This window comes from Trachemys scripta, chromosome 2 (assembly GCF_013100865.1).
Source record: "Trachemys scripta elegans isolate TJP31775 chromosome 2, CAS_Tse_1.0, whole genome shotgun sequence".
In the NCBI taxonomy this organism is placed as follows: Eukaryota; Metazoa; Chordata; order Testudines; family Emydidae; genus Trachemys; species Trachemys scripta.
Genome location: NC_048299.1, coordinates 77066199 through 77087420, shown reverse-complemented (window position 1 = coordinate 77087420; position 21222 = coordinate 77066199). Strand labels below are relative to the sequence as shown.

The 21222-nt window shown below is 41.3% G+C and overlaps 1 protein-coding gene across 1 annotated transcript in view; it reads left to right on the top strand.

Annotated features, from left to right (window-relative positions):
* Positions 1 to 560: 560 nt before the first annotated feature.
* The window catches only part of NPHP3 (nephrocystin 3), a 40926-nt gene continuing 20264 nt past the window's right edge, over positions 561 to 21222 (top strand). The window contains exons 1-10 of the mRNA XM_034760932.1: positions 561 to 1349; positions 3725 to 3850; positions 5858 to 6008; positions 7484 to 7636; positions 9288 to 9421; positions 9686 to 9846; positions 12177 to 12324; positions 13425 to 13499; positions 14171 to 14350; positions 20923 to 21026. Of these exons, the coding sequence (XP_034616823.1) occupies positions 996 to 1349; positions 3725 to 3850; positions 5858 to 6008; positions 7484 to 7636; positions 9288 to 9421; positions 9686 to 9846; positions 12177 to 12324; positions 13425 to 13499; positions 14171 to 14350; positions 20923 to 21026 (1586 nt within the window). The 5' untranslated portion in view covers positions 561 to 995. The remainder of the gene's footprint in view (positions 1350 to 3724; positions 3851 to 5857; positions 6009 to 7483; positions 7637 to 9287; positions 9422 to 9685; positions 9847 to 12176; positions 12325 to 13424; positions 13500 to 14170; positions 14351 to 20922; positions 21027 to 21222) is intronic.

Here is a 21222-nt window from a genome sequence, read left to right as displayed (position 1 = left end):
CTTCCAAATTGTTTCTGAAACCTCTCCAACTTAAATGTGGCTGCTTCCCCCCCCCCTTTCGCTCCTTCCCAACCCCCACCCCATACTTCTACTTCAGCTCCCACAGTTACTTCTTTTATCTAGAGACGTGTCCCCCTGCACTGGGGAACAAATCAGCCCCTTCCTTCTGTACGTGCTCGCTGCCTCTATCCCTCTCCCTTTCCCCAGTCCCCCACGCCACCGGCGAGGCGTCCCGCCTCCAGCCCCCATCTCCCCATGAGCCTCTCCGCACCAGCTCGGCCCCTCTTCTCCCCAACCTGCCCCCCTCCTTCCCCTGTCAGCCCCGACAAGCTCCCTCCCGTCTCTTCCCCAAGAGCCGCCAGCCCCGCCTCCCCTCACCCCTCGGGCCCGGCGCTCCCAGCCGGCTGCCAGCAGCGCCGCGCAGAGCGGGGTCTGGCCGCACGAGGCGCCCTGCAGCCCGCCGGGCTCAGAGACTCCCGAGTCCCGTCCCCGCTGCCCTGTCCGGGGAGGGCTGGAGGCGGCCCACGTGGCTCCTTCCTTCCTTCCTCCTCTGAGTCCTGTCCCGCCCCTTGCAGCGCAGCGGGCTGCGGCTGCCTGAGACCCTGGCCTTGGGGCAGAGAGTCCCCGAGGCTGTGGCTGTCTCCTCCCTGCCGAGGGGTGTTATTCATGCCACCCCGAGGAGCTGCTGCTGTCCTGTGGGCCCGCCCTAGACAGCGGGGCAGCCCGTCATTGCTCCCCTGGGTGGAAGTGGGGCTTAAAGCCAGTCTAGTTGTTAGGGTCTGGTGGGGAGAGCCCCTGCAAGCCCCTGACCTGTGTGGGGAGCCCCACTGCCAGCCACTCCATGGGTGCACAGGCACCATAGGGATGACCCTGGTATAAACTGCTACAGGGACAGAACCAGTGACACGTGCCCAGCTCCTGGGTGACTCCAGCTGCCAAACCCATGGAGAAGGGAGAGCAGCAGTGAGGGCAGCATCCCAGCCTGGTCCCCAACGATGGGGACAGCTTCCTCTCTGGTGAGCCCAGCGGGCACCGGAGGGGAAGTGATCGAGGACGCCTATGGAGGAGGTGGCGGCGAAGCCTGTGAGATCCCAGTGGAGGTGAAGCCCAAAGCTCGCCTGCTGCGCAGCTCTTTCCGCCGGGTGGGTGCTTCGCGGCCTGGAGGCCTCATTGGGGCTAGTTTCAAATCCACTGCCTCGGTACAGGAGTTGGAGTGCATGGCTGAGTATGAGCGTCTGAAGAAAGAATACGAGATCTTTCGTGTCAGCAAGAACAACGAGGTGGCCTCTATGGTCAAGAAAGAAGCCAAGCTGGACCTGGAGAACAAGAGACTCCGCGCAGAGCTCCAGGTAACTAGCAACTGTACTGAACCTCACCATGGTTGATAGGGAAAGGGGTGGGAGGGAAGAGCTCATCTCCTGAGACAAATAATAATACTTAGCTCCTCTATAGCACTTTTCGTCCTTACATCTCAAAGCACTTGATAAGTTGAGTATCTCCATTTTACAGATGGGAAAACAGAGGCATAATGAAGACAAGAGATTTGTCTAAAGTTATTCAGGAAATAAGTGTCAAAGCTGGGAACAGAACCCAGAACTCTTTCCAGTACACCATGCGCCTTCTGAAGTGGGGACTAGACCCCTCAGCTATGGCGTTAGCACTGACCTCTTTCCTCCCAACTAGTCTTTGGGTGGAGAGAAGTCCAGTGCTCTTTATCTCCTCCCCTTCCCAGCAGCTTCTTCCCATCTCCCAGTATTCTCCCGCCTACTCTGTGTGGAGCTGCTGAGTAGCACCCTTATAAAATTCCAGTTTTTAAATGTAGCCTGATAGAAACAACATTCACAACTGCAGGCTAAATATTTCAGATCAAGATGGCATTTTTTACATGAACAAATCAGTAACTAAAAAAAGAAATGGACAGTTAAAAATGTGTTCAATTTCTTTACCTGTGTTAATCTAGACATCTTTAATAAAAACTTAGATTGGTATAATAAAATAAAACATCTAGTTTACTTTTCACCATTTAGACAGTTAGTTTATTATTTGCAATACTTCCAGCTTGAACTGGTCAGTTTCACTTTTCTTTCCAGGTTTCTTCAGCGCCCCACTGAAGTAAAAATGAAGTCAGTGGGGCTGCATTAGAACATCAGGGTCTGCTTGCATTATATGTATCTTATGACTTTAAAAACAAACTTTGTATTTGTGGATAATCTAAGCCAGCATTTCTCAAATGTGGCCACCAGGAACTTTTCTTGGGCCACAACCTCCTGGGTGATGATGGAGGGGCAGGGGGAGTAACCCTCCCCCAGGGCCGCCAGCAGGAGCTGGTCTCTGTCCCCTTCTGGAGCTATAAACACTGTAGGAGCAGGCGGCCAGTGTGAATTCCCCACCTTCCTGGGGACGGTGGGGATCGGGTTTCAGGATTAAGCCCTTGGGTGGTGGGCGACAGGCTCTGGCCGTGCGGCAGCAAGCTTCATCCCCCAGCCGCAGGGCTCCAGGTTCTGGGCTCACCCCCTGCACATCGCCCCTGGCCCTTGCTGCCTCCTCCAGTCCCCATCTGTGCAGCAGGGCCCCAGGCTCTCGCTCTAGGCTCACCTCCCGCATCTCCCCTGATTCCTGCTGCCTCCCATCTATCCCCCTATCACCTCTTGGACCCCTACCCACCTCCCCATCCAGGGCTTAATTTGTCCCCCAGCTTGCCGGGGCTGAGTAAGTCTGCTGTAAAAAGTGATATTAACAATATCACCTTTCACAGCCTCCCAGCTAGCTAGCAAGTCTGCTGTGAAAAGTGATATTAACAAATATACAAAATGTCACTTTTCACAGCAGACTTACTAGCTAGCACAGGGGTCCCCAACGTGGTGCCCGCGGGCGCCATGGTGCCCGCTGGGGCGTCTAAGTGCGCCCACGTACTGGCCGGCGGACGAGCATCTGCCAAAATGCCGCTGACAAGTGGCAACGTCAATAGGCGTCGCCGCCACAATGGCGCCGAAAATCGGCGGCATTTCGGCGGTGACACCTATTGACGTTGCCGCTTGTCGGCGGCATTTCGGCGGATGCTCGTCCACCGCCACGGTCCTTCATCGCGCCAGAGGAAAAAGGTTGGGGACCACTGAGCTAACAAGTCTAAAAAAAGACAACCAAAAAAAGCAAAACATGCAAAGCACCTTATTTGTGTTTTTATTCTGTTTAGGTCCAGTAATGAATAGACAATTGTACATTATTTTTAATTATTGAGTCTGAAAAAAACCCCTACATAAATAAATTACAATGATTTGGACGTGTATATTTATTTTTCCTAAATTTAATTAAGTATTTTAGGAAGACTTGTCGGAGCAGCCACTAGCAAAAGTTGATGGCGCACTCCGAGGCCACCCAAAAATTTGTTGCGAGAACCCCTGAATCTAAGCACTATACCCAGATGTACACACACTCTAGTAAATAATTTTAACATTAGCTTTAATAAAAAAATTAAATATTTTGTTTCTCATTCATGATAGGATTGCACTGCTGCATTGATTTGTGTTCCAACACTGCAATGCAATGTTTAAATCTAAACAAACAAAAAAACAAACAAAAACGTCTTCATTGAATTAAGAATTGTAAAAGGGCTATTGGAGCAACACTTGAATTTTCTATCTAAACTCAGTAGCTGAAAAATATGCTAAAACTTTATAGCAATAATATTTTTCTCTCAGAGAAATAATATGTTAAATTTTTTCAGGCTCTTCAGAAAACTTATCAGAAAATACTTAGAGAGAAAGAAAGTGCTTTAGAAGCCAAATATCAAGCCATGGAGAGAGCTGCTACATTTGAACATGACCGAGACAAAGTCAAGAGACAGTTCAAGGTAAGCATCTTCACTTTATCCCCCAGGAAATTGACCAAGAAAATCTAAAGTAATCCCTTTGGCCCTGATCCTTCAGTGAACTCTCTGTGGGTAGGTTCTATGTAGATGCAGATGTCTGCCATTATGAAACTCATTGCAGGACCAGGGCCTTAATCCACTATTTACTCCAAATCAATCATACCAAAATTTACCTGTAGAAATGTTTTTTAATAACATTTAGTCTTAGGCCTGGTCTACACTAACCCCCCAATTCGAACTAAGGTACGCAACTTCAGCTACGTGAATAACGTAGCTGAAGTCGACGTACCTTAGTTCGAAATTACCGTGGTCCAGACACGGCAGGCAGGCTCCCCCGTCGACTCCGCGTACTCCTCGCGTCGAGCAGGATTACCGGAGTCGATGGGGAGCACTTCTGGGTTCGATTTATCGCGTCCAGACAAGACGCGATAAATCAAACCCAGAAGTTCGATTGCCTGCCGCCGAACCAGCGCGTAAGTATAGACAACAAGCCCTTAGTGGAAAATAATGCTTTTGAAAATGGAAAGGAGAAAATGTTATCATTGCTCAACAGCTTAGCACCTTCTGTGCCATTTCATCAGCTCTTGCCAATTTCACACCTAGAAGGGGCAAGGAACATGCAGATCAGAAGTTATGTTACATGGTATTTTAAAGAAAAATAAATTGTAGGCTCAAACACTGATTTTGGATATTTCTCAGTAATGTTTATATTTAATTTGTTAATGTTCAACATTTTTAGTTTTCATTACAAAAATAACCCCTGTGCCAACTATTGGCACATCTCTTTGTGCTACTAAAATACAAGAGCTAAGTGAAGATAAAAGCCTTAATATTTTTGCCTTAGAGTGATTTGAAAGGCTTATTAATTGCCAAGCTGATGCTTCTGGTTTTCCCCTCCTGCAGCTGATCCCACTCCTAGCACGCAAAATTAGACAGTAAAAGCATTTCTCTGCGCTATTTTAGGGCTTACCGATGTCATCAACTGTAGCAGAGGAAATGTTTTGGTAGATAAGTAAGGCAAGAATTGCTTTCAAAGAACTTTGTTTTAAATTGTATTTGTAATTAAGTCTACCGATCTCTTTTATACTCTTGGGATCTTAAGTACTTAGTTCTGATCAAAGACCAAGCTCGCTAATCAGTTTTAGCTTGTGATAGTAATATTGTATATACAAGACAATTCCAGATATCTGGTCTCTGTATTTTAAACTACTTAAATTAAAGATGTATAGCTGTCAGTACAACATTCCATATAATATAATATAATATATAATATAATATAATATGGAAATCTTTGAGAACAAATTACAGTTTTGTTGCTGAAAAAAGCTGGCTTTTATTAAAACTAAGTTAAAAACCATGCATATTACTTATGAGCTTATTTTAGTACCGTCCATCCCAAACATTCAAAAATCATGAGTCAGTAACCCCAAAATCATGGCATTGATTTAAAAATCATGATTTAAAAATAATAAATGTTGGATTCCTTTATTTGTCTTCTGGTTTAGAGAGAATGGGTTGCACTTGGGATCTTGTGAAGGCCAAGACTACAACAGGGTTCAAAAAAGAACTAGATCAATTCCTGGAGGATAGAGCTATCAATAGTTATTAGCTAGGATGGCAAGGGATGGTGTCCCTATCCTCAGTTTGCCAGAAGCTGGGAATGAGTGACAGGGGATGGATCACTTAATGATTACCTGTTCTGTTCATTCCCTCTGAAGCACCTGGCATTGGCCACTGTTGGCAGACAGGATACTGTGCTAGATGGACCTTTGGTCTGACCCAGTATGGCTGTTTTATGTTCACTTGGGTCACATTTTCAAGTCTTTCTCTACCACAACGAGGGCTCAAATCTCACTTTTTTTTTAATGACAGCTGATCACATGAATTCAGGAGCTGGGGCTATAGATCAAACATAAAATTTCACAAGATTTGTGATAAAATAGTAAGAGTTGGCTTTATACTTTAAAAAAAATCCTTTCCTTTTTCTAGATTTTCAGGGAAACTAAGGAAAATGAGATTCAGGATTTACTGAGGGCCAAACGAGAGCTGGAGACAAAACTTCAGAGACTGCAAGCCCAGGGGATCCAAGTTTTTGATCCTGAAGAGTCTGATTCAGATGACAATTGCACAGAAGTTACTGGTAAGAATTCCATCTGCTACTTTCAGCAAGCGAATAAAAAAAGATTAAATTCTGTGAAGTATAGCAAAAGAAAAATATATATGCACTATAGATTGTGAGGTTTTTAAAATGCAAGTTTTAAAAGCACAAGGAAATATTGTGTGAAGGATAAAAACAGTTTACCATTTAAATTGTGTTTTTTGAAGTCTGTGCGTGGCCCTAAACTAATTAGCCATTTCTGGTGATTCCATTTATTTTTATAGTGCCCCATATTCTAAAAGACACCTTGACTTTCTACCTTCCCTGAACCTTTCTGCTTCTCTTGTATTTTCATTGTGAGTTTGCCTTTTCACAAGTCTAGAGGTTATGTTCCAGTTTGGCATATCAGCCCCATATAACCCATCAGAACAGAAAATGAACAAAATTAATTGGAAACTTAGGCAGAATATCAAATCGGAATTTGACAAGGGGACCAGTTTTGAACAGTCGTAGTCTTTAACAACACTGGATATTTAGCGGTTGTAGGCATTAAGTCTCCTGGTTTTACATTTGATCCAAAACATGGCATCTGCATCAGGACAGTGCCCATTAGTGCCATGCCAGGGTATTGGTTAGATACAGACTAGGGATCATCAGCATCACTTCCTACAACACTTGGGTTTTCCCTTGAGGTCCAGTGCTGTTACATCTGACCCTGCTTTGTAACAAGATGTGACACAAATCACAGCTGAAGTGGCTGAATAACCTTCAGAACTAGAAACGTTTCATGTGATATATATGGCTCTGTTTCCGCAGAGCACTTATGCACTGCACGTGCTAAATTCTAGTGACATCATTGATTTTAACGGGCCTATGATTCCTACCTCTTCCCCGTGTATATTTTCTCCTTTCTTCTTTTATATTCCTTCTTATTTGTGTTTTATACTTCCTCATCCCTCTTTTTAAAAAATCTTTCTTAACTTATTCTCATTTTTTTCTTTAAAGATTTGAATTTAGTGGTCTTGAAAGTGATAGATTAGTAGGAAATGGTGTAATCCAAGGATAATATGAGAAGTTAACTATAAAGCTTTTCCACCCAACTAAGAAATGTATTTCACTCCTGACCTGCAACACTTTTCTGCTCTTTAGTTCTGGGTCTTTCTTAAATAGAGACTGTCAACAGTGTGGTGACTTTGTGAAGTGCACAAATGACTGCAGTAAACCTATGAAACTCTTCCTTATAGGTGACCTAATACAATATATGAAACCAACGATGAGGTCCTCAGTTTTGAGACCCCCATGTACTAACACGCTCTGTTACCTATTTCTTTAATAGCATGGCTTCTCTGTAACTGTGAGGGAGTTCTGATTTAAAACTACATTAGCCAAAGCAGTGAGTGAACCTGCTAAGCGAGAAGAATTTCAATTAGTGGCATTTGTCAACAAATTTTAACTGAAGTGTTTAGGTTTGACAATATATTTCAATTCGTGAAAATCAGTTTGTATTTACTTTTAAGCTACTGGAGCCCAATCTGAATATTGGACTGGTGGAGTGTTGGGAAGTGAGCCATCTATGGGTAGTATGATGCAACTTCAGCAGTCTTTCAGAGGGCCTGAGTTTGCTCATAGTTCCATAGATGTGGAAGGACCATTTGCGAACATAAACAGAGGTAAGCAACTGGTGTTTGTCTGCTAAGCGGGTTTAACAAGGGGCTGTTGACTTACAAGTACTGTTTACCATGGAGGTCTTTTGCATCCATTCTTATGTTCCGTTAAGGGATTTACTGTGTCTGTCACTCCATATTTTCCTTTGAATGACTGCTTTTTGTAAAAATAAAATGGAAGTATAGATAAAACACACCTAATTGTGTTTAATATTTTTGCTGCTAACAATATGTGCAGCAGTATTCTTAGATAATGACAGTGAATCTCAATTCTTCATAATAAATATACCAAATACCAATTTATTGTATGGAGGCTCAAAAAAAGGCTTTAGATGACCCAGCTTTGAATAACATAACCAAGAAAAAATTATTTAAAATGTGATTTATTTTAGCCTGATAGAGTCCCGGTATCTTGTCCAATTTTCGTCTTGTTTTTCAAATTCTCAGATCCTTCGCCACATAGGACACATGCATGATGTCACAAACTATGGCCCCTCTCCTTCAGCTGGATTTGCATAGGAAGACCCTTCCAGGCGGAGTCCCATTGACTTAAATGGAACTCTGCATGACTTTGAGGGTTCATCCACACAGATCCAATAGCATGATCAAGACCTATGCATGCTGAATTACATTTGTCCTATGGGAAAGATTATCACTGATTTCCCTATCAATTCCAGTATTTTGTAGTTAGTAACAACACTGTCTAACTTGGCTTGACTCACTACCTTAATCTCAATACTAGCCTGTGACACAGATTCAGTTCAAATTAGTTACTCAGACAAGTAATTTATCATCCTTAACTTTGAGCTTCTCTGCATCTGTCACTTTGTGATACCACTTTACTACTAGTGAAAGGTCACTTTTTGACATTTTCAGGAGACCATTAGTAACTCAGTAGTCAGCTTATCAGAAAAATGGTGTTTTATATTTCAAAATACATTTGCAGGAATTTACAAGATTATAGTGAGCTATTAGAGATCTCATAAAAATACAAAATTACACACCAAATTACCTTTCAGTAATGCTAAAGTGTTAAGACTTTCCCATGTCAAGCAGCTTCCTTGAAACTGCTCAGAACATAGGTAATGTTAGCCTACAAAATGAGAAGCTAAGAAAAGAATTAGCTTAAAGCTTTCTATGATAAGCTGAATTGACATACAGCGTACACATGGAGAACAATGCAGTTTATCTAAAGAATTATGCTACCTATTAGTTCACCAACATTTGTTAGCTTAGTATATTTACAATTAATTTTGAAGCAGCAATATTTTCCTAAGAATTGCTTAGTTAAGCGTCTAATTACATGGGCATCTTTATTACTCCTGTTACAGAATTTAATTTTTTTGTATGGCACCCATCAGCTTGAGATTTTGGCTAAATTTCACAAACACTTATTTTAAAAGAACCATGATAATAGGTATGTAATGTGAATATATTTAACATTCAGCTATTATGTTTTGCTATATTTTATAATTTTGCATATTATTTAAATCTAACTTTTAATTAAATCTGAAATATTTTGTGATATATTATTATGAAAGATACTCTATAACATGAAGTTTATTATTTCCTTAGGGTATGTTAAGAGAGCATTGATGCAAACTGTTATATGATGTAACAAGATAAGGAGACTTGTGTCTTTGTATATTGTTTGCAGATGACTGGGATGCTGCTATTGCCAGTTTATTGCAGGTCACTCCACTGTTTTCCCACTCTCTGTGGAGTAACACAGTAAGGTGCTATCTCATTAATACAGATGAGACTCAACCTGAAGTAGACATCTTCATTAGGGTGAGAACAGCACAAAAGTTATGTTAATTAATCATTAATTTAAGGTTCTCTATTTTTCTCCTCTAATACTTGTTCATCGAAACCCTGTGGTAGTTCTTAAAAGGTTTAGGAGTTGGATCTTGATCCCATTGAAATCAGTGGGAGTTTTGTTAAGGATTTCAATGGAAGAAAGTTTATAATGAAAAGAAATTGGGGTTTACTAATAGGTCCTTATTGATATATGTAATTAATAATAAAGGTCAGTTTATTTAAATTTCCTTTCAGAACTACTCACCAAAACTTCAAAGAATATGTGAAACAATGGGGTACTTCTTTCAAGTTGTTCATTTTCCAGTAGAAAATGGAAATCATTTCCAGGCTGTGAGAAAATGGGAAATTGAGAAAAGTTCCTTAGTCATTTTGTTCATACATTTAACTTTGCCAAGGTAAGTTAATAGTTTTGCAGATTGACAAAGCAAAGAGAAACTGATAATTTATGTACAGCACATAGCTTATTAACATGTATGCAGCGTTCCACTTATAGCATTTTTTAAGCTAGTTTCTTCTAACAAATCTTCCTTCAGACTTTAGATTTTCTAGCACAGACAGTTAAAGAGAAAGCAGCTTCTTTCTGAGGTTTCCCTGTTCCTGTGGCTCTAGATTCTATTAAAATACAACATAAAAGAGCCACCATAATCTGCAAATTTCTTGCTTTCCAAGAACAGCTTTTTGCTGTTCATAGTGATAGAATCATAGAAATTAGAGATGGCATGTGTGAACATCTTCTGTGTGTTCTGTTTGCTTATCTGTCTATTCACCTGCCTATATTACCTCTGTTTTATTTGGTCACATATTCTTTTTGTCTCTCTAAGTAAGTCACTTCTCAGTTAATTTCCTGGCTCTTCAGTGCAGTGTCTTGCCCTTGCCTGTTGTAATGTAATTTACTAAATCCATGATATTTTATAACAACTGGTAGTGCAGTGCTTTTCACTTGTACAGTAGATAATTGGTCGTCTTACTAGAAGAAAAATAATTTCCTAACCCAAAAGTATTGAATTAAGGATAATGTTACAATTCAGTTGTGATTGTTTCTATTTTGCAGCTTGGACTTTTTTTCTTTTTGGCTGTATACCATGAAGGAGGAAGAAAAGAGGGATTAGAAGTGAAAATACTAAATAATGGGCATAGAGTCGTCATTTTCCATATGTCCTTGTACAGTTGGACAGCCATTTTGATAATCTCTGTCAGGATATTGTCTGACCCATAATCTTATCAGCAAGAGGCCAGGAACAGTCTAGATTTTGGCCTTTTAATGAACTATGACATTACTACATTAAGTGTCTGAATTTAGCTGCCTTTTGAGTTGAGCGAGGATTGGGGAAGAAAATTGGGAGATGAATAAATTGATTCATATGGAACTCTGTCAGCTTTGGTCAGGAACTTGGGATGCGGCTTCTCTAGCTTTTTGAGTCTGCTTAGAGAAGGAGCAACATATGGAACATCAGTCAGGAATGTGTCCCTCTTCTAAACAAAAAAAGGTACCTACAGTGTATGTTGCTTTATGCCATTGAACTGTCACACAAAGGGTTAGGTTTTGAATCCTGGCGATTTTCCTTTTGTCGTTTTGCTAGCACCCCTGTTCGGATGTGGAGGTGTCTAGCCTATAAACTAAATATCTGACTAAAAAGGTTTTTTTTGCTAATGGGCAAAAAGGCTAATTAACAACTTGCTAATTGATAATACTGCTGACTAACTAATGCTAGCACTGTGTGCAAAGAAGCAGGTTCACAGAGACACTACAGGGGTTCCATCTCGCTGGCACAGGTGGTAAAAAAGAACTGAGGGAAAATTGGGTCCGCTCTGCCCTTTTTGTCCTTGGAGAAGTGCGGGGCAATGCAAAGATATTGAGAGCGTTTCAGGCCCTGCTGACATGGCTGGCCAAAAGAATCCAATCTTGTGTGCACGGGCCACATGTGCACCAAGAGTGGAATCCATGTGGACAATACATCTCAGAGAAGAATGAGAGCTTCCTGACAACAATATTAATTTAAATAGTTTCTTGTACAAAAAGTGAGATTAAGATTATAATGCCTCATGTGGGGAAGATTGCACCTATCTGCTAGTTTGTCTCCCTTGAGGCAAGGGAGACATATGCTCTGTATGTAGCATAATAGATTCACAAGGCAGAACTTTCAGGAATAAATATAGATATTCCTTCATACAAGTACAGTGCACTGTCCAGATTCAAGATGGGAACGTAATTTGTCCATTTTGATGAGCCTTAACCCTGTAAGCTCCTGACCCTACTTCTAATGAGGACAAAGGGAGTTTTCCCTTTGACTTTAGGTAGCAGGACAGGGCATTCAAATAATTGATGATAGTGTGTCAATACATTTGACATTTGTTAATAATGACTTGTGACTCTATTCTCATGTGTATGAAAAGCTAATGCAGAATTATTACTGTTTAATCTGAGTACCAGTATGAGAGGGTTTGTAGAAAATAGACTTTTGAAAGCAATAATGTGTAAACGTGCTACTGAAAGAATATTAATATATATATTATATATACAGTCCAATTAGCAACAAGAGAACTTTTTTCCATTTTCTTGGCCAGACTTTGGATATCCTCTGTTTAAATGTCTGGCTGCCTCCGTGGTAAAAGGCATGCTCTTTCAATTAGATTTTGCAGTGAAACCCATCCTTAGAGTTTATGTTGATTGAACTGTGTACTGCAACAGTGTAATATAGTTCAAGAATGCTGATTTCCAATCTAGCTGTTTGCTGGAGGACTGTGAAGAAGCTTTATTGAAAAATCCTGAAGGAAAGCCCCGGCTGATTTACCGCAGAATAGAAGATGGCAAAGTCAGTTCAGACCCTGTGCAGCAGTTAACTGAGCAAGTTTGTTATGTGAACAAAGCAAAGGTACAACATGTAGAAGGTTGTTATGTTTCAGAGATTTGTTGTCCTCTTATTTTGTAGCATAAAACTCGTAACTTCAGATATTACAAGAAATTGCATAACGCATCCTTTGTTATGACATCTTTTGTGAACAGGTGTATGGTGTTGAATTTTATGAAATTGTAGTTTTAAAAAATTGAGCACTGTGCCTGTACAGAAACTTAAACAAAGTTTTATTCTCAGCTGCACAGAGGGGTGCAACCGAGAAGAATTTGGCTATAAATTTCTTACAGAATCCTTATGGAAAAAATGCTATAAGATTTAATAGAAAAGAACTGTTCTATATTATTTTAGATAATCCTCTGGGGAAAAGCAACCCTGCCATATAATTCTTTGGAATGATTTAAAAAAATGTATATACAAGGGGCATCCTCTGTTTAAATTCTATACTATACTGTAATGCCCATAGAATACTATTAAATTTTTATATGCTAAATCCCTATTACATTTTACAGGACTTTCCAATGAGAGAAATAGTCTAACCACATCATTAATGATACATTTTCCTGTAGTGTTTTTTTGTATATCATCAAAACAAAGGAACTCTGATTCAAAGTCCCCTCCTCCTCCTGCCTCTGGGTTGAGTACTCAAATAAGGAAAAGGACAACAAACAAATAATCCCCTAAAGCATACAAGGCATTCCAGGCTCTGCTTGAGTACACTCTCCTGGCAGCCATCTTCCCTTAGAAGCTGACCTCTTCTTACAGGCACCTTCATTAACAATGAAACGCAGCTGCCTTAGTAAATCATTCTCCAGATGTCCTCTCTTAGCTTCCATGAGCTGAGAGGGGAACCCTCCTGGGTCCTAGCTCATTGTGAAGCCTTCCTATCCACTGCCAAGGTATCTATGGTGAGGTGGAAGCATCTCATTTTTAAATGAAATTCTGTCTTAGGGTGCCAGAGGGTAAGCCTCCAAAGTATTTTTCATTTTGAAAGGTGGCGAATGTTGTTCTGGAAAGAATATAAGCTTTGGATATATTTTATATCTACATGCCTCAGTAACTGCATCTGTGTTAATAGTCAGTCCCAGAGTTGCTTCATACTTTGTCATTAACTTTTTCAGCTCATTGATCACATGGGAGGAGTGGAAGAAGGAGCGTATGAAACTTATAATTGTGTGGAAAAGATCATTAAACAGGTAGAGTACATGATGCATGTATTCCACATGAAAGGCTACTTTGCGCATTCCTGCTTACAATTCGAACGATAGACTCTGGGGCAGTGCCATCCAGGGCTTTACAAAATTGCCATATTGCCAGTACTCTGCAAGCACTGTAGTAAATCCACAGTCTATTTAATAATCTATTTATATTCACTACAAATGAGTGATGTTTTGTCATAATTCAAAGGCCTCCATATGTTTCAGCATTTTTAATACCTGGAAGTAAGGAAAGCCACAACTGCATAAAATAGTTTAACAACTATGCTACTGTAGGCAACCTCCATCATGGGAAAACTGAAAGCAGCTTCTTGAGATCTCAGTATAAAGTGTCACTAGGACTCATTTGGTCACATTCTCTGCTGGCGTAAATGGGCACAGATCCATTGACATGAATAGAATTCACTCATCTACCCCAGCATTGTTACCTAAAGCAGGAAGGGATATAGTGCATAAAAACTGTCCTGTCCAGTGTGTGTCAGTATAGTATGCAGCCCATACTATATGGAATACATTTCATGCCACAAATGTAAGTCCAAAATGACATGCAAGCGGTGCCCACTGCCTAGTTGAAAGAATCTGGGGCAATGATAGCATATACTTTTAAGGAATAAGTTACAATATTTCCATGTGGTTTGTTTCTTACACAGGATATATTTGGCTGTGAAAGCACAGAAGTAGAAAGCAAGGATTTGGGTAATAAAGAGGAATCCACTGCACCCGAAGAGGAAGTTTTTGGAGATGTACTGTGGGATGCACATGATGAACAAGAACAGATGGAAGCTTTCCAGCAGGCTTCTAACTCAACATGTGAACTAGGATTTGAGAAAGTAAGCAGATAGAAATGTCTTTTGGTTAAGGGAAATAAATGGCTCTCTGTTTCATGTGCAGCAATGATGCTGTTGTATGGAAGGACCTATGTTTGAGAACAACCTTGGGGCTTTTACACCTTAGGCTAGAGGAGACCATATGTGTTAGACAGATGACATATTTAATTTCTGGAACAATGCCAGTTATGTCTGTCTTAAAGTTTCATTGATGAAGAAATGGTCCTTGTTTCTCCATTGGAGGAAATGTTGCCATGATAGCATGCCGTCTAGAAATAAGGGGTTCTCTTAGAAGGTGAGTAACACACCATACTTTGAAGCCTAAATGAAAGGCCTCAAACAGCTTTTTGAAGCAAATGAAAGCCCTGTCTCAATACAGAGAATTAGGTCTGTTGGAATTGGATAATGAAAAGACTATCATATAGTTCCACAATCTTAATGTATCTGAGTGTGTGTGAGAGAAAGACATAGTAAAATTAAAAATAAAGGGGTACTGAAAAGCTCAGTACTTCCTGGACTGCCTCACCTGTAAACCCTTGTAAAACTAGGAGTGCCAAAAACAGAGTTCTGTTGGAGGAGAAGGTTTTTGTGTTTTGTGTATTGTATTTTGGAGTTTTATATGTGTGGAGGCTGGTAGGGGCAGTGTGCTGGGAGAGAAGCTGAGCCCTGATTAGGGGGCAGGGCTTCCCTGCTTAGGGGTCCTATAAAGGTAGCTACCCAGTCAGGCAGCGGCATAGACAGCTGCAGCGGCACAGGAGCCAGCAAACAGAGCTGTAAAGAGGGGAGTTTTGGTGGGAGTTTGCAAGGGGAGTGTCTGGGGGAGACTAAGGGAGGCAGGAAGAGGAATAGACAGACTAGTGAAGGGGGGGTGTGCCAGTGTTTTGGTGCCTGCTCTGTGTGTGTGTGTGTGGTTTTTTTTTCCTCCTCCCTCTGTGGGTGGTGGTGGTTTGGTTTGTGTTTCCCGGACTAACAGGTTTTAGGTGGGAAGTCTATGACCGATACAGAGGCAGCAGTGGAAGACACAATGAGGATGACTGGATGTGGAAGCTGCGGCATGTACATGATCCTGGAGGGGTATCTGAAAAGAGTTTCGTCTGCATGAAGTGCTGCCTGATAAAGCTGATGGAAGAAAAGATCCGAGGATTGGAGATGCAGGTGGAAACTCTGGTTGAGTTTAGAAGGGGGTTCGAGCAGATGATGGAGCAAAGACATAAGGAGGCTGAAGGAAAAAGCTCAGACTTGCAGATGGAAACAGGACCACAGAATTCTGAGGGGAGACTGCTGGGTGAGGAAAGTGGACAGTGGAAGCATGTGACTAAGAGACAGGCAGAGGAAAAGACGGGCTACTGAAGAAGAAATAGAGCTCAGGAACAGGTTTGCGGAGTTGGAAAATGAAGGAGGGGCACAGCAGGTGGTCGCTGAAGGTGAGAGGGCAAGAAAGAAGAGAAGAGCAGCTAGTCCTATAAGAAGAGGGGAAGAGTCAATGGAGATAACAACACCAAATATGAGCCCCAGGAGGATACGGGATGGGTTGCGGAGGATTACAAGGGACAATAGAAATCGAGAGGACTTGCACCCAAAGGGAGCAGGGGATAGACCGGAGAATCGCACCATTACCAGGAAAAGGCAGGTCTATGTGATTGGGGACTCCTTACTGAGAAGAATAGACAGGTCTGTAACTAGAGCTGATCCAGAGAACAGAAGGTTGTGCTGTCTGCCGGGTGCTAAGATAAGGTATGTGGACCTGAGGCTGAAAAGGATCCTAACGGGAGCGGGAAAGAATCCGCTGATTGTCCTTCATGTGGGAACAAACGATACGGCTAGATTATCGCTGGAACGTATCAAGGGAGACTGCCAGGCTGAGGAAGACGCTTAAGGAAATCGAGGCTCAGGTGATCTTCAGTGGGATTCTGCCTGTTCCTAGAAAAGGGCAACAAAGGTGTGACAAGATTATGGTGCTCAACAGATGGCTCAGGCAGTGGTGCTACAAGGAGGGCTTTGGGATGTATGGCCACTGGGAAGCATTCATGGACAGAGGATGGTTCTCTCGGGATGGACTTCACCTGAGTAAGGAGGGAAATAGACTTCTAGGATGGAGGCTGGCACAACTGATGAAGAGAGCTTTAAACTAGAAATTTGGGGGAGATGGTTGGGAGATGTCCAGGTGATCTCCACGCCGGAATTTAACATTGAAAAGGAAGAAAACAAAGTAAGAAAGGATACAGCCATGGGTATGAGAATGGACGTAAGGAGGGAGGGTTGTGTAGATACCAGTCTAATAGGTGACACTGGCGGTAGAATGTCTGTGCCTAATCGGGTAAAGGATGTCAGTGAAGCCAAACGGCAAAAATTAAGATGTTTGTACACTAATGCGAGGAGCCTAGGTAACAAAATGGAGGAACTAGAGCTCCTGGTGCAGGAAGAGAAACCGGATATTATAGGGTTAACAGAAACATGGTGGAATAGTAGTCATGACTGGAGTACAGGTATTGAAGGCTATGTGCTGTTTAGGAAAGACAGAAATAAAGGCAAAGGTGGTGGAGTAGAATTGTATATCAATGATGAGGTAGACTGTAAAGAAATAAGAAGTGATGGAATGGAGAAGACAGAGTCTGTCTGGGCAAAAATCACATTGGGAAAGAAAGCTGCTAGAGCCTTCCCTGAGATACTGCTTGGGATGTGCTACAGACGCTGGGATCCAATTTGGATATGGATGGAGACCTCTTTAATCTTTTTAATGAAGTAAACACTAATGGGAATTGTGTGATCATGGGAGACTTTAACTTCCCAGATATAGACTGGAGGACAAGTGCTAGTAATAATAATAGGGCTCAGATTTTCCTGGATGTGATAGCTGATGGATTCCTTCACCAAGTAGTTGAAGAACCAACAAGAGGGGATGCCATTTTAGATTTGGTTTTGGTGAGTAGTGAGGACCTCATAGAAGAAATGGTTGTAGGGGACAACCTTGGTTCGAGTGATCATGAGCTAATTCAGTTCAAACTAGATGGAGGGATAAACAAAAATAGATCTGGGACTAGGTTTTTGATTTTAAAAGGGCTAACTTTAAAGAATTAAGGAAATTAGTTAGGGAAGTGGATTGGACTGAAGAACTTGTGGATCTAAAGGTGGACGAGGCCTGGAATTACTTCAAGTCAAAGTTGCAGAAACTATCAGAAGCCTGCATCCCAAGAAAGGGGAAAAAATTCATAGGCAGGAGTTGTAGACTAAGCTGGATGAGCAAGCATCTCAGAGAGGTGATTAAGAAAAAGCAGAAAGCCTACAAGGAGTGGAAGATGGGAGGGATTAGCAAGGAAAGCTACCTTATTGAGGTCAGAACATGCAGGGATAAAGTGAGAAAGGCCAAAAGCCATGTAGAGTTGGACCTTGCAAAGGGAATTAAAACTAATAGTAAAAGGTTCTATAGCCATATAAATAAGAAGAAAACAAAGAGAGAAGAAGTAGGACCACTAAACACTGAGGATGGAGTGGAGGTTAAGGATAATCTAGGCATGGCCCAATATCTAAACAAATACTTTGCCTCAGTCTTTAATGAGGCTAATGAGGAGCTTAGGGATAATGGTAGGATGACAAATGAGGAGATGGAGGTAGATATTACCGCATCCGAGGTAGAAGCCAAACTCGAACAGCTTAATGGGACTAAATCGGGGGGCCCAGATAATCTTCATCCAAGAAAATTAAAGGAACTGGCACATGAAATTGCAAGCCCATTAGCAAGAATTTTTAATGAATCAGTAAACTCAGGGGTTGTACCGTACGACTGGAGAATTGCTAACATAGTCCTTATTTTTAAGAAGGGGAAAAAAAAGTGATCCGAGTAACTATAGGCCTGTTAGTTTGCCATCTGTAGTATGCAAGGTCTTGGAAAAAATTTTGAAGGAGAAAGTAGTTAAGGACATTGAGGTCAATGGTAATTGGGACAAAATACAACATAACTTTACAAAAGGTAGATCATGCCAAACCAACCTGATCTCCTTCTTTGAGAAGGTAACAGATTTTTTAGACAAAGGAAATGCAGTGGAACTAATTTACCTCGATTTCAGTAAGGCATTTGATATGGTTCCACACGGGGAATTATTAGCTAAATTGGAAAAGATGGGGATCAATATGAAAATTGAAAGGTGGATAAGGAACTGGTTAAAGGGGAGACTACAATGGGCAATACTGAAAGGTGAACTGTCAGGCTGGAAGGAGGTTATTAGTGGAGTTCCTCAGGGATCGGTTTTGGGACCAATCTTATTTAACCTTTTTATTACTGAGCTTGGCACAAAAAGTGGGAATGTGCTAATAAAGTTTGTGGATGACACAAAGCTGGGAGGTATTGCTAATTCAGAGAAGGACCGGGGTATCATACAGTAAGATCTGGATGACCTTGTAAACTGAAGTAATAGTAATAGGATGAAATTTAATATTGAAAAGTGCAAGGCCATGCATTTAGGGATTAATAACAAGAATTTTGGTTGTAAATTGGGGACACATCAGTTGGAAGTAACAGAGGAGGAGAAGGACTTTGGAGTATTGGTTGATCACAGGATGACTATGAGCCGCCAATGTGATATGGCCGTTAAAAAAGCTAATGCGGTCTTGGGATGCATCAGGCAAGGTATTTCCAGTAAAGATAAGGAGGTGTTAGTACCGTTATACAAGGCACTGGTGAGACCTCATCTGGAATATTGTGTGCAGTTCTGGTCTCCCATGTTTAAGAAGGATGAATTCAAAGTGGAACAGGTACAGAGAAGGGCTACTAGGATGATCCGAGGAATGGAAAACCTGTCTTATGAAAGGAGACTCAAAGAGCTTGGCTTGTTTAGCCTAACCAAAAGAAGGCTGAGGGGAGATATGATTGCTCTTTATAAATATATCAGAGGGATAAATATTAGGGAGGGAGAGGAATTATTCAAGCTTAATACCAATGTGGACACAAGAACAAATGGATATAAACTGGACATTAGGAAGTTTAGACTTGAAATTAGATGAAGGTATCTAACCATTAGAGGAGTGAAGTTCTGGAACAGCCCTCCAAGGGGAGTCGTGGAGGCAAAAGACATATCTGGCTTCAAGACTAAGCTTGATAAGTTTATGGAGGGGATGGTATGATGGGATAGCCTAATTTTGGCAATTAATTGATCTTTGATTATTAGCAGGTAAATATGCCCAATGGTCTGTGATGGGATGTTAGATGGGGTGGGATCTGAGTTACTACAGAGAATTCTTTCCTGGGTGCTGGCTGGTGAGTCTTGCCCACATGCTCAGGGTTTAAGTGAGCGCCATATTTGGGGTCGGGAAGGAATTTTCCTCCAGGGCAGATTGGCAGAGACCCTGGAGTTTTTTCGCCTTCCTCTGCAGTGTGGGGCACGAGTCACTTGCTGGAGGAGTCTCTGCACCTTGACATCTTTAAACCAGTATCTGAGGACTTCAATAACTCAGGCTTAGGTTAGGGATTTGTTACAGGAGTGGATGAGTGAGATTCTGTGGCCTGCCTCCAATAGCTGGAACAGAGACAAATTTGAATGCTGTTTTTCCAGTAAATTTGATTAACTTATTTTAGAAATGGAAATTAAAAAGTTAACACAGAGATAATTCCTTTTCTTAGAATTGTAAGGAATGTGCTCTGCTATTCTTCATTCATATTATTCTGTACTTCTGGCTGTATAAGAATTTGTAGCTTCTAAAAATAGCCAGTTCCGTATAATCAAGTATAACTACTGACATGGAATTTTAGAGCACTATCCTTTTGTCCTTGGCTATCTATCTTAGTTATTTATGTGCCCCCCCCCATCAACATAGTATCTGAGTGCCTGTATTTATCCTCACGACACTCTGTGTGTCAGAGCTATTATCCTCATTTTAGAGATGGGTAACTGAGGCACAGAGAGGCTAAGTGACTTGCCCAAGGTCACACAGAAGTCTGTGATGCAGCAGGGAATTAAACCTAATGCACTAACCACTGGACCATCCTTCCGTTCTTGGAGGTCTACATTCAGATTTGCCTTGTCACACGTCAAAATGAATTTTTCTCTCACTCTAGTCCATAATGGACATTTGCTCACCTCATAAAACCACAACATAATAATTTAGTCCAGTTGGTACTATATTCTCATGAGACACAGGTCTGGGATCTGGCACGCCAAGATTGCAGTACATTAGCAGAGGTGCAGGGGGAATTGCATGCCTTCTTGTACTAGGTCTTACTGTACCAGTGCTACTAGTCAGTCACGTATATTAGTACTGCAAATTCATCCCAAACTAATTTTTAAAAATTATTTTCTGCTTTAAAACTTTTTATGGAAGAGGTATTAAATAGTAGTTTTTAGTGATTCTAGCACTTTTCAGTCTTCCTTCCCCATTAAAAAAGTAACAACAAAACCACTTTGTTTCTGTAGCCATATATTTCGTTTTACTCTTAGTCCTCTTGACTTCAATGGAACTAAACATTCTTAAAGCTAAGTATATGCTTAAATATTTGGAGGATGCATTAATCAGTATATTAATTAATCCGTATATGTATTTCTTTAATACTGGAGCCATTGTAACTTAAATTGTTGTGTTTGCAGTACTATGAACGTCTAAATGATCTAGTGGCAGCACCAGCACCCATCCCACCTCTTCTTGTGTCTGGAGGACCAGGCTCTGGCAAATCTCTTCTCCTGTCAAAATGGTATTTTTAACAATGGTTAATCTTTTTTTTAAATTACACTTCAAACAAGAACAGCACAACATTGGATTGGTAGCAGGAGAAACCAGCATTAGAAAAATACTGAATTTCTAAAAGCACCCTGTAAAGTCTAGTTCTGTTTTTAGTATCACTTGAGTAGTTGTTCCCCTCTAGGCACCAGTTATAACCCACAAGGGAC